Genomic DNA, 13,977 nt, shown 5'->3' with positions numbered 1-13,977 from the left:
TTATAGAGCCCTTATTACCCTTACCATTAAAAATAAATTTTATATCTAGGCTGTAGATGAACCTTTAGACGAACTCCATGGAGTTACTATATTTTCTAAATTTGATCTACGTTCACGCTATCATCAAATTAGAATACACCCCTCATGATATTCATAAAATAGTCTTTCTAATTCATGAAGGACATTACAAATTTCTTGTTATGCCTTTTGGGCTAACCAATGCCCTTACATTGCAGGCATTAATGAACAAAATCTTCCGTTCATTTCTTCACAATTCGTTATAATTTTCTTTGACGACATCCCGATGTACAGGTTCACTCTCGAACTCCATTTTAATCACCTTACTCTAGTTTTTAAATGCTTGCAAACAAATCATCTTTTTCTAAATCTTAATAAATGTCAATTTTGTTAATATTCCATTGAATATGTAGGTCACATTGTCTCCGTAAGATGCATCCAATTTGACCCTACTAAAATTAATGTTATAACAAATTGGCTAGTTCCCTCTTCTTTACATTACATGCGTTCAATTTTAGGTTTTATGGGTTATTACTGACGATTTATATCTCATTATGCTTCCATAGCCGCTATGTTAATCAATATTATAAAAAAGATTCCTTCAAATGTGAAGACACAGCCTTAACAATTCAAAAATTCAAATTAGCTATTAACAACTACACCAGGCTTAGCCTTACCTGATTTCACCAAAACTTTTATTCTTGAAACAGATGCTTCCAACGTTGGCATTAGTGCGATTCTCTTACAAAATAATCATTTTATTTCCTTATTCTGCAAAAAAGTAAGCATAAAATTCTCTACATCTTCAACTTATCTAAGAGAATTATATTCTATTCTAGAAGTTATTTCTAAATGGCATCAACATTTTTAAGCAATGGATTTATTATTTTTACCGATCATAAAATCTTACATGAATTTCAAACTTAGGTAATCCAAACTCTTGATCAACAGTATTATTTTCACATTCTATTGAATATAAGCCATGGAAAATAAATATCATTGTCAATTCTTTATGGACACAACCAGAAGAACCTTCGACTTCTCTTACTGCCTTAATAGCCTAAACTAATTTTTCTATTTCTATAATTAATGACATACAAAAAAGAATCACTTCATTTTCCAGATATTCTTCATATTACTTCTTAACTTTCTAATGGACAACTTCCTAATATAGTTTATGAATTTTGTGACCACATTCTTTATTATAAAAGTCGTATTTATCTTTCTAAATATTATACTCTTAAACACTGAATCCGCATAGAATTTCATTCAACACTTCTTGTGGGTCACCAAGACAGTCTTAAGACAATCAAATGAATATTGCATAATGCCTAGTCTTCATGCAGACGTTGCTGACTTTGTTAACAAATGTCTTATTTGTCAAGAAATCAAGTATTCTGCTCTTCCTCTAGCAAGCCTTTTACCTCCTATACCTATACCTTCATAAAAATTTGGGAAGACTTGTCTATTGACTTCTTTACTGATCTACCAAATTCTAAAGTTTGTACTACTATTTTGGTAGTGGTTGATCGCTTATCCAAATTTACCCACTTGGATCCCATAATCAAATACTCTAAAGTTGCTGGTTTTTTGCACATATGATTGTTCGCTTACATAGTTTTCCCAAAACCATCGTGTCCGATTGAGATTGATGCAAGCAAAACTAGAGTAAAGAGACAAATTGGAGAACCCCAGGACAAGACTTAAACTAAACTCGATTCATATGTAGCTTGCAAACATCCAAACAAACTTAGGAGAAGAAAAAGCTAAATCGAATAAAACAAAATAAAAACATAAAAACATTATCCTCAGTAAAACTGTCTAGCGGTCTCCTCACATGCAACGAAAGTAGGAAATTTAAGAAAATTGTGCTTAGGCTTCCAATCCAAGGGTCCACCATTGCAAAAGAGTCCAACGTCCTTTCCAAATTCTTCCGGTAAATGTCTCCAAATTTCAACCAACATACACTTCCAAAGCTCAAGAAGATGGATACAAGTGGAGTGGAACTTGTGTAGAGAAGAAGGGGTTAGAAGCCAAGACGAAATAGAGAGGAGGAAAGGGGGGATGGAACAAGCTCTTAAGCTTTTCCAAGAAGAAACCCTCAGGTTTTTGTAGAGATTTTTTCTCAGATTTTCAACAACCTTTTCCATGCCAAAACATCTCTATTTTATAGGCAAAAGAAGGTAGTCAAACAACCATTCCACCTCCAACCAAAACCAATCAGGTTTGGGGAAATAAAAAGCCAAAAAACACCAAATAGAAGGCCAAAAGACAGCAAAACTGCACAGAAAACAGGGAGCCAAGCCACGGAAATCCCCACCCAGCAGCCACGGGAAACCCAGCCAGCAAGGAATCCGTAGAGCCAGCACGGAAAACAGGGAGGTAATTCACGGGAAACAACCAGGAGGAGGGAAAACGAGGAGGGCCACGGGAACAGCAACAGCCAGCAGAAATCGAGAAGACAAGGGGAAGAAGAAGAGGCACAAGTCCACTCCACAATAATGAGCTTGAATAATTGCATACCTTTATGAATTTATGAGCTAGGGAGTGCATTTAATCTCCAATCATTGAACTAAACTTCAGCTCAAACATTTATGAGCTAACACCGAGTAGAATTCCAGCATTTTGAGCTCAACACCAAGCAACCAAGGCCCACCCGAGAGCAGCCACCACACCAAACTAAAATCAGCAAGCAGCCCAAGGACGAAATGGACTCAAAAGCAAGCAAATCCAAGGCTTGCCATGTCTAGCACATTCCTACCATGATCATTGGAAGCACAACCATCATAGGATAGCTTAAAAAAACAGAAAACACAACTAATATTGTTCCAAATACAATAAAACAAAAATAACTAAAAATATTGAATGCATCAGAGATGGTATATTTTAAAGTAACTTTTGGAGACACCTCTTTACTTTAAGTGGTACCACATTACATTTTAGTACTTTATATTACCTACAAATAGATGGCCAAACATAAGTTTTCGATTTCTGTTTAAACCAATATCTTTGTACTATACATCTTCTACACCCAGGTTTGGTCTTCATTTCTTTGTTGGGCATAATTGTGCTATAACACCTCCTACCATATGACCATTAAAATGTCTCCATTTCAAGCTATGTATGGTAGACTTCCACCTTTTATCCCTTCCTACATTCATAGCACTTATGACCTTCCCACAATCAATTCTCATTTAACAGATTGGGATACCTTTCTCCAAACACTCCGACAAAATATAGAACAAGCACAAAATTGAATGAAAAGTATGGAAGATCGAAATTGCAGGGATTTGCACTTTTCCATAGGTGATTTAATTATGGTCAAATTACAACCACCTTGACAAAATTTTATTGTTAATTGTACCCATTCTAAACTCGCTAAGCGATATTTAGCCCTTTTCCAATTCAAGACATCCTTAGCCCTTTAGCCTACCACCTACCTTACCTTCCGATAGCAAAATTTATTCAGTTTTTTATATTTCTCTTTTGAAACTATTTAAAGGTTCCCTTCCCATAACCCCTTCATAACTGCCAAATTTTAGTTATGACAACCAACCCCTTATGATATGCTATTTTAGTTTCACGCAATAATTAAAGAACTCCCAGCCACTTTTATTTTTCTTTTGATGGGGCAGGCTTTTTAGGTTTGAAAAAAATAACAATATTGATCATGTTGTTAGTGACTTTTGAATATAATATTCAGGTGTGGGAGGATTATTTAGGGCATTAAAAACTCAAAAGTTAAAAAGTCATAATATTTGAGTTGAGTATAATCAGGATGATTTTTCAAGAGTTAAGAATATTCTTGAGTTTGTCAATTTTTTTTTGGATTGAGCCCTTCTGATTTCACAAGACAGGCCTATTCTTATTGGTGTCATTTATTTTCCTAATAGTCTTGGGTCTTTTCATAGAGTTTTTAACATTTTTATTTGATGTCTCTTCTTTTTTTGTATTAGATGCACTATATATTGTCTTTGAAAGGTGTCTTTCTTTAAGAAAAAAGTATTTAGTTGTAAGTCTCTTATATCGGAGCATCAAATATTACCATCCTCTTCCTTTGGTTTGTGTGAGAAAAAAATCTCATTTAGTGATGATATGTTTTCTCTACTTAAGATTTGGTGAAAATTTTGGTTGAAGTCTTTATCGAGCCTCTAAGGAACTTGAACACCCTTTCTTTTTTTACAAATTGCTTGATAATTATTGCATCATTGTATTATGTCATCTTCTGATCATGGTAATAACCTAGTTTAAGCCAATAAATCTTCATTATCTTAAAATACTCAATAATAATAATTTAACTTTGCTTGATTGTTGAAAATCTTACTTTTGACCTCTTAAATGAGGTCAACATCTTTTACATTTGTTTAGTGACATACAAACTTTTTTTAGAGGTGTCAAATATTAACCTGAACCCGACTTAAAAAAAAAAAAAACCCAAACCCGACTCAGATAATCTGGGTTTGGGTTGACCTGTTTATCAAAGGGGCCAAGTTCGAGTTTTATTTTTTGAACATTTTGAAAAATCGGTTTGGGTTCGGGTAACCCGGTAACCATCTCCAATCACCCTTGCAACTCGCGCGGTCGCATGTACAGCGCAGGAGCGCACCAGCGTAATCTCCTGCTCTGCGCAATCCCGCCAAGTCTACTCGCATGCATAGCGCGCCCGCTCCCACGGGCTCGCCCATGCCGCAACCCGCTAATGCAGTTGTGCATGCTACCACTTGCCCCACATCTGTGCATTTGCTCACTCACACCCGCGCACTTGTGTTGTTCCTCCAGGTCGCCCTCGCCCACAGTCGTGGCGCTCACACTCGTAGAACGCGATCTCGCACACATTAAAAAAATCTGCTAGGGTCCCGACAGGTCGGGATCAAGTCTAAATTTTTGACCCGTTTGTAGAATCGGGTCGGGTTCAAGTTAGCTGAATTGGACCCGGGTCTATTTTGGGTTCGACCCGAACCTGTCCTAAATATTCATTTTGACACCTCTACTTTTTTTGCTGTAGAGAGGAGCATATATGTCCTTCTGATATCTAGCATTAAGGTATTTCATAATCATATATGGATTTTTCCCTTCCTTCCAAAAAGGCCTACATAATTTGAGATCATTTTAAATAAATTTTCTCATTTAGGTGATAATAGGTTGGTAGCATCTATAGTCTCATTTAGCCTGATTTTCATCATTCATGATGGTCGATGTTTTGGAAGAAAAGTCAATGAAGCCAACCATAATAGAGAATGAAGAATCTCGACAAAAAGGGAGAAATAAGAAAAGGAAATAGGTTGGAATAAGCAAACTCTAACCTTGTTCAGATACCATTTAGAAAAGTAGCAAAGCTTACTTTGAATTTTGCTGTTTGATTTTATATAAATTGTGGAATTATTTATAGGCTTCTCCAAGGTTGACAATGAAAAAAAATTAAAGCTATTTTTTTTTAAAAGAAGAAGGTACCCAAGATAGGCTAGTGGCTAAAATAGGAGAATTATTGATTGCAAGTTAAGGGTCATAAGAGAATCAATCCAATGATTAGAGCCTTTAATTAGTGTGCTCAAGGATCGCTATCAATATTGATTGATTTGTGGGTCCCACGACACTTAAACACAGTTTAATTTTTGATATTTTATGATTAACAAATGTTCTATTTCTTTGCTTAGACTGGCAGGAAAACCTCAATGGAAATACAAACTGTCTCGAACTTGAATTGCATAAGAATCATGCTATAAGTTACTAATGAATAAAATTATGCGACATGATGAATAGAGGTGGATGGATCATTTGGCTGAATGAATTAGCTTGGTGAATGGAAAACTTTGCTCAAGCTTGGTATCCGACTCTATGATTGGTCAGATTTTTGCTGGACTGGGTCGAAATAACAATAAGCATAAATAGAGGTGGGCATTGTGTGATTTAGTTTGGGTCCAAGGAATTCAAATCTTTGGCGGTTCTTGGCTGTAATTGGGTCGGGTTTATGGGCCAAAATTTGGGCTTTGTCTTGATCCATCATCTATGGAGATATCCTTGCTCAATTTCAACAGAAAAATGTAACTAGGTCTATTCAAGTTTATAGAAATTAGCTCGGGACCATGCCTTGTTTCAAGCATGAATAGAAATTGGCATCTATGATACTGAATAACATGCAAAGCTTGAAATTCTAACTAAACTATGGGTAACAAAAGGGAAGATTTGGTATTCACTGACATTTTTACTTGCATCATAAAGAAAGCTCAAACCTTGATGAGATATTTCACATTGGGCTAGCTTTTATCTCATGACTAGTTTAATGAATACCATCTACTCATATGCACACGCACAATCATATTTATGTAGTCAGACTATGTTACCTGCGAAGTCATCTATCTCATTTTTGTGTTTTTTTTCCTTGCCACTTGTACGATTTTTATGCTTGCTTGTCTGTATTTTGCTATGTTTCTGGTTGTTTCTATATGTGCTTATGAAGAATAATTACGCAAATCCTTGCAAAGAAGATGAGCGTTTTCAATTATATTCTTTTGTTCATATGTTGTGAATTCTTACTTTTTACCAACCTTTTGATTCATGATTCTTTTCTGTTAAGATGATTAATGGTTTTGAATTTATGACTTTGCTGTACCTTTTACCGGTCCAATATTTTAGGTCAACATATTGTTTTTTGATCTGACTGATCAGTCTTTATTTTGCCCATTTCAGACCGGACCACCAAAATACTTGCTTCTGGACCTTATGGACTTATATTTGCATCCTTTATACCATTTTTATTTGATATCCCAATTTCATCGCAAATTCGAGTATTTGGCATACCCTTCAGTGACAAGTCATTCATATACATGGCTGGTCTTCAGGTTAGAGCTATTCTGCTAATTGTGACCGTCTTACCTGCCTATCTCTCTTTAATATTGCCACGTCACTGTACTTGATCACGTTTACTTATGTCATCAGCTCTTTTTGTCATCATGGAAGCGTTCTTTAGTACCCACCATCTGTGGTCTGCTTGCTGGTTCATTATATCGTCTCAATGTGTTCGGCATCCGAAGATTTAAGGTTTGTATATGAAGGATGCTTTTGTTACTCTCGGTGATTTAGCTGTATGTTTTGCATGCAAATCATGTGGTTTTGTTTCAGGTATCTCTATAAGAGAGCTTTGCCAATTTAATTTGTCTTTAAGTCTTGAACTGTTATTTTTACTCGTGTCAAATCTTGAGATTTAGCTAATTGTCTTTTAGTTATGTAAACGGAGCTTTAAGCTGTGTTCCTGGATTTTGTTGGGGTCGGTGTTACATTGTTGAATTTTCTAGCGATGGTTAATTTGCACCTCTCAGTTTTGGTAGTCTTGGACTTCAATTTTTCTTGAAGTTGCTGATTATCTTGATGGATTTTAAATTAGGGTGAATTCAACACATGCTACTAAAATCATATATAGAGAACAAGATCAAAATAGTCCCTTGAACTCTTTGTGAGGGACCAAAATAATCCTCAACTTTTTTTAAGGGGTTAATTTTGTCTAACTCTTTAAAATGGGATATTTTTGGTCATAACATCCAATATTAGAGTTAATGGTATTAAATGTAAGAGTATTTTAATCATTTTTAATTAAATATTTATTAAATATAATTTTCAAGTAATTAAAATTTCCTCAAAAAAAAAAAAATATATATATATATATATATATGCGGGCTCCCGTCGATCCCGATCAAAAGGTCGTAACTTCCAATTCGACTGGAAGGGGTGAGTCGGTGAAGGTGTCGGCCAGTGCAAGAGACCGGCAGAGGAAGGCTTTGGGTAGGTTGCTCTCCCTCTCTCTCTCTCTTTCTCTCTCTCTCTCTCGGTTTGCACCAGAGATCGGCACAGGCAAAGGGGAGGAAGGAGATCGGGCTTGGAGAAGAGTTGGGTTCGATCGGGCAAGGAGGTCGGCGGCACAGAGGCTTTCACGATCGGAGAGTTCCGATCGTTGCTCCCGATCGGGATTTGGCCGAGAAGCTTACGAAGGCAGAGAGTGAGAGCGAGGAAGCGATGAAGATCCGGAGAAAGCCAGGGCGCGCAAATGACGAGCTCGGTTTCATTTTAACGACGCGAGGATCGTGCGAGGTCGTGTGTGAGGCGACGTCGACGTGCAAGGGGCGTGCGACGTGCGACGTGGGATTGCAGGGCAGGTATGATCTTTTCTCTTTTTTTTTTTTGGTTTTGCCTTACGGGTCAACAATATATATTTAATTAAAAATTAATAATAATTTAAAATTTTATTAAATATAATTTTAAAACTAAAATTATTATTAATTTTCTATTATTAAAGAAACATTTAATAAAATTTTTTAGAAAAATTATAATTAATTGAAAATTATATTTAATAAATATTTAATTAAAAAATATCAAAATATTCTTATATTTAATACCATTAACTCTAGCATTGAATGTTATGATTAGAAATGTCTCATTTAGAGTTGAGGGATCAAATTGGTCCCTCAAAAGAGTTAAAGGATCATTTTGATCCCTCACAAAATGTTGAGGGATCACAAAATGTTGAGGGATCATTTTGATTCTTTTCTCATCGTATATATTTACAAATACAACACCTATATTAAAAAATGAACTATTGGGCCCTGCACATGCATGCACCATAATCAGATTGTTGGCAAATGGCAATTTAACGAAAATAAAAAAATATGAGTTAGATTTTTGTTTTGAATTATTATATTTGTGTGGGAATATGAAGAACGGACGTTTGAGGGTGGCGATTCTTCAAATAGTTAAGATTTGGAAGTTCTTCAAGTTAATCTTGCAGTTGTCTACAAATATTTCTTAACAATCATTTTTCATCCATAACTAATTCTTGATTATTCCTTTCTGTTGTAATTTCTACTATTTCAGCTATGTGAACATGACAGTGCGACCACTCAGGAATAATTCTTCTTATGAAAATTGTTGTATACAACTAAGCCTTTGTTTGAGATAGCTTTTTTACTGTTTTCTAAAACAATTTTTTGATACAAAAGATTTTTGAACTAGAAAATTTTATAATAGAAAGTTACTTTAGAAAGCAGTAAAAAAGGTGTCCCAAACAAAACCTAAGAGAACACTCTTATGTTGATCTTACATATCCATGTGTTTATAATTCACTAGAATATAACAAAAAATCACAGTTCTATGAGATCCGTTACCATATGCTATTAATTCTAATTTAGATATATTGAAAGGTAGTTACAAGTTTATGTGTTTCTAAAAAGGGCACTTCCACTGGTATAGCCACTCATCTGTTTGAATTTAATATTAAGAATGTCATGGATTATTTTGACTTATCGAGCATTTGAAGGACAAACGAAACCCCCCTTTATAAGGAATTTTTATTGCGTCCTCCCACCTGACGTAGAGATGCGTCCTCCCAACGCCAAAAAACTCGGTTTTTGCTCGGTATTGCTAGATATTATTTGGTAATAACGAGGAATATCATCATGTGAAGACCAATACCGAGCTATACCGAGCAATACCGAGCACATACCAAGTTTTCTCTAGGAAAAACTATGTATTTTTTTGTATTGCTCGGTATAGCTCGGCATTGGTCTTCACATGATGATATTCCTTGTTATTGTTTGGTATTGCTCGGTATTTGCTTGGCATTTCTCGTTTTTTAGCGCAATTTTAGCTCTGGGAGGATGCATCTCTACGTCAGGTGGGAGGATGCAATAATAATTCCTTTATAAGGTAGTCAGGCTTCGCAAATCATCTTATTTGAAAGCAGTACTAATCATAACCTCCACAGTTATTATCTTCTGAAAATGGGTCATAAGGTAGTTCTGTTTCAAAATTTAAGTACCTGTGTCAAATTTAACTAGCATTTTGTTTTCAGTGACGGTTGATATTGTTGTATTTAACAATTACACTGCAGACCTTTCTTTTTAGTGCAATTAAAAGCAGCATTTCTGGAAGGATTAATTTGTATTTTACTTTAACATTTTGTAAGGCTTCGGTAGGAATTAATGTTGTTTGAAGAAACTTTTATTAAAATTGCATCATTATGGGTGATACATGCCTTAACTTGAACTTTTGTTTATTGTCCTAGATTATTTATCACATTATTTGATTATCCTACAGTTTCCTCAATTCATAGAATCATTCTTCAGTCGGTTATCATGGTCTGCTCCTAGAAGATCACCACCCCGCATTAATGTCCGAAGGAATGTACCAACTTCTGCCAATCATCATCTGGAGGCAAGACTTCTATCCTTGTTTAGATTTGTCTGTTATAAAATATTGTTATTGTGATCAAAAGTAAAATTCCTGTCCAATGTTTCTAATTAAGTAAATTTATTTCTCTCCTGTGTTTGTGCTAGAAGATATATGCATAATTCTGTCGCTGTTGACAGAGCTAACAATCATGAGTTCATGATTTATCATTATGATCGCTGCTAGGTTTTGCTTGATAGGCTAATATTCTTATGCTCTAATCTGATAATCGTGAAGTATCCCTTGGTTTGAGCGAGCTCTTATTAAAAATAAATAAATAAATAAATAAAAATACTCGCAACTGAGAATTTTGGATGCCTGACATTTTTGTAATAGAAAATGTGGGTATAGCTCGAAAACAAAATAAATATTGAGATGCTGCAGATGCTTTAGGCAATCATGGAAATTTTCTATTGTGTGGTGGAGGAACAATTATTACGTCCTCTGACCGGACGTAGAGCTACGTTCGGCCGCCAATAACATATCGCCACGTGCTTTAACTCTCTACCGCGCGGCCCGACGACTTGACCCGGATCGGAACCCGGGAATGCTATGTTCGCGTATTGCGAGGTATTACTAGGTATTTGCTCGGTATTGCTAGGTATTGCATGACAATAACGAGAAATACCGCTCTGTGAAGACCAATACCGAGCAAATACCGAGTTGTACCAATATCTAGAAAAACTCGGTACAACTCAGTACAACTCGGTATTACTCGGTATTGCTCGGTATTTGCTCTGTATTCGTTATTGCCAAGCAAAATTGACCAATACCTAACAATATCGTGTTGTACCAATATCTAGAAAAACTTGGTACAACTCGGTATTACTCGGTATTTGCTCGGTATTGCTCGGTATTTGCTCGGTATTGGTTATTGCCGAGCAAAATCGACCAATACCTAGCAATACCGAGTAATACCGAGCAATACCTAGCAAAATCGAGAAATACCGAGCCATCCTGGGTTCGTTCCGGGTCGGGTTGTCGGGGCGCGCGATAAATAATGAGAACGCGTGACGCGATTCTACTGGCGGCCGAACGTAGAGCTACGTCATGTGACCGGACCAAATAAAAGTTCGTGGTGGAGGGCCCTTTTTATCACTTTAAAGCCATGCTTGTTCTGGACAGTTGAGGCTTTCACGTGGATTTACAGCTCCGTAGCTTAGATGACCGTCTAGTTTAAATTTGCTTGGATTTTTGCATGATAGCACTGATTGCCTCTGCATGATAATCTGCAAAAGTAAGGGCATTAGGTTTTATCATTTTTCATTCATGGAATTTATTTATTTGTATAGCTGTTTGCCATTGGAAGTATTCTAAAGGTATCCATACTGGTTTTGGAAAAACTTGATGAATGCTTGTGGTTAGAGCGCTCACTTTTCTCTCTCCATTATTTTGGCTCCAGAGAAGTTTTGGATCCACAACCACATCAATCGTAGAACCGCCTGAGTCTTCTGTTGCTATTTTAGTATCCATGGGCTTTGATAGCAATTTGGCTAGGCAGGCGCTCATGCGGGCAAGAAATGACATCAATATGGCAACAGACATCCTTCTTGAAGCTCAATCTCGGTAACTGAAAAACTCAAATTTATTTATCAAAAAATGGGAAAGTGAAGACAGATTGTTCACATCCGAGTTAATATTCAAGCAAGTTAGGGAGGAACCCAACTAACCAGTTGAATTTTCAACAGCTCTCAGTCTGGTTGTTCTCTGTTCTTAGATCATGAGTTAGGAAACTTATTATCTTAGAAATGAACACCGGATCGGATGATATCCACGTACTGATACCCCTTAATGTTTAGGGTATCCTGTAAAATCTCATCTTGATATGGACATGAATGTTTATACTTTTTTTATTGATTTGTCTGCTACAATGCTGTAAAAGTTTTGGGTTCAGTTGAGATGATAATTATATGGAAATCCAAGTTTTTAATCCCGAAGCACTCACTATATATTCTTTTATACTTTTATCTGAATTTAATGCTGTCATTTTATTCATCATGTCCTCATTTATAGTACTTGCTACATGATTAACAGAACATTTAGAATTGATTTCTTATTGTTTTCTAAAATAATTTGTTTGCATAATAATTTTTAATTTAAAAATCTTCTAACTAAAAAATTATTTTAGAAAACAATAACAAAGCCATTTTAAATGAAGTCTTTGGCTCAATATATTTTCATTGAAATTGTTCTCATTCTACACTTTTTAGCCTCACTAGAAATCTAAAGTTAATCATTTTTGCCACTATGAACTTTGCTGCTGGTGATTTCTTTGTGGATTAACACCCATATGACATAACCTATGTGGACTGATTATAATTTTATACATATCTTTTTAGTCTTTATGGTATTTTATTATGGTCTAGTACTATTGAAGTTTTTATTTTATTTTATTTTAATCATTTAGTTTTAACTCTTCTAGTTTGCTTTTATTTGTATCCCTATCTTTAGCTAGCAGATTGAAGATGTTAAAATCTATAATAAATAGAAGTTGTTGAAGGAGTTTAGATGTAATGATTTGTTCCTTTCATTAAGTTATTAAGATTATATTAAACTTCACAAGATTATGAAGGAACATACTAAATCTATAAGGAATTAATTATTAATTTGGTTTAAATTTTGTAATTAATGATTTATATTTTATTGTAATGAAACATGATGATACTATATAATAAAACATTAGAAATAAAATACAGGAAAATAAACTAATCTATTTTAAAAGTTTAAGGTTGGTGCCTTATCGAGCATCTAATAAATGTTAAGTTGTGAGTGTATTATAATATTATTTATTTATTTTAAATTTGTTAAACATTTTTAAAGATGATTTTAATTTAAATTTTCAATGATTTGTATTTTTTATTTGAATTTTATGGATATGGAGCTTCATTTTCATTTTAGGTTTTAAAAATAGTTTAAATGTCTAGTATTCACTTTAAAGATAAATTTTATCATTTAAAATATCTTAGACATAATAAGATATATATTTCACTTAGGGGTGAGGTAATATTTTAGTGACTCAGAAATAATTATTAAGTAAATACAATAATGATATATTTCCTCTAATAATTGTCTTGCATTCTACTTAGAAATATACTAAAAATTATTTCTTTTGTTTTCTTCTTCTGCTTCCCTTCCTCCAGGCTTGATATGTAGGAAGATTATTTAAATTTTAAATTTGTTTAAAAAATTTCGAGATGAATGTAATGTATACTTTATTTGATTATTTTTATGATATATTTATTCTAAAATAAATTCAATAATTTGATATTTATTTTAATTAGAAAATAAATCCCGGTTCACAACCAGGTCAATGAATTTGTTCCTAAAGACTAAAATTGGCTTAATCAGATCAAAATTATGTTAGGTTGGAATCGATCTAATGCAACATTTGACTCGAATCAAGCCTGTGTTTTAACCTATTTTTGAGATAGGCTTGTTTGGAGTCAAAATTAGGGCTAGATTAGGCCAGTTGGGCCGGCTAGCCATCACGGGTAACGACACCGACGCTTAAAGGCACCAACCCACACCAAGAGGCATAAGACACACCTGTGTACGAAGGGGCCTGTGAGCCTCAAAGTAGGAGCGCATGTAGCCCATCTTAATTGATGTTTTTTTTTTCCGTCTATTTTGAAAAAAACATTTCTTTCTTTTTTAAATGTTTTTGCAAAAAAAAATTCCTTTATATTATTTTTTGTGGGCTCCGAAAATTCGTGCCCAGCCTCCCCTCTTTCAGGTGAGTTTTAA

General features: G+C 34.7%; 1 protein-coding gene across 2 annotated transcripts in view; it reads left to right on the top strand.

Moving 5' to 3' along the window:
- Window positions 1-12,163, top strand: part of LOC110096265 (rhomboid-like protein 20) — a 61,507-nt gene extending 49,344 nt beyond the window's left edge. Inside the window, exons 5-8 of one of the 2 annotated variants that reach the window (XM_020822126.2) lie at window positions 6,706-6,857; window positions 6,955-7,056; window positions 10,118-10,218; window positions 11,636-12,163. In XM_020822126.2, the coding sequence (XP_020677785.1) occupies window positions 6,706-6,857; window positions 6,955-7,056; window positions 10,118-10,218; window positions 11,636-11,669 (389 nt within the window). In that variant the 3' untranslated portion in view covers window positions 11,670-12,163. Of the gene's footprint in view, window positions 1-6,705; window positions 6,858-6,954; window positions 7,057-10,101; window positions 10,219-11,635 lie in introns of both variants that reach the window. The other variant, XM_020822125.2, reaches the window with a different exon arrangement.
- Window positions 12,164-13,977: the final 1,814 nt, after the last annotated feature.

The sequence above is a fragment of the Dendrobium catenatum genome, unplaced genomic scaffold (genome assembly GCF_001605985.2).
Source record: "Dendrobium catenatum unplaced genomic scaffold, ASM160598v2 original_scaffold_209899, whole genome shotgun sequence".
Taxonomy (NCBI): Eukaryota; Viridiplantae; Streptophyta; class Magnoliopsida; order Asparagales; family Orchidaceae; genus Dendrobium; species Dendrobium catenatum.
Note: the sequence above shows the minus strand (reverse complement) of the source record. Positions and strands in the feature narration are given on the sequence as shown.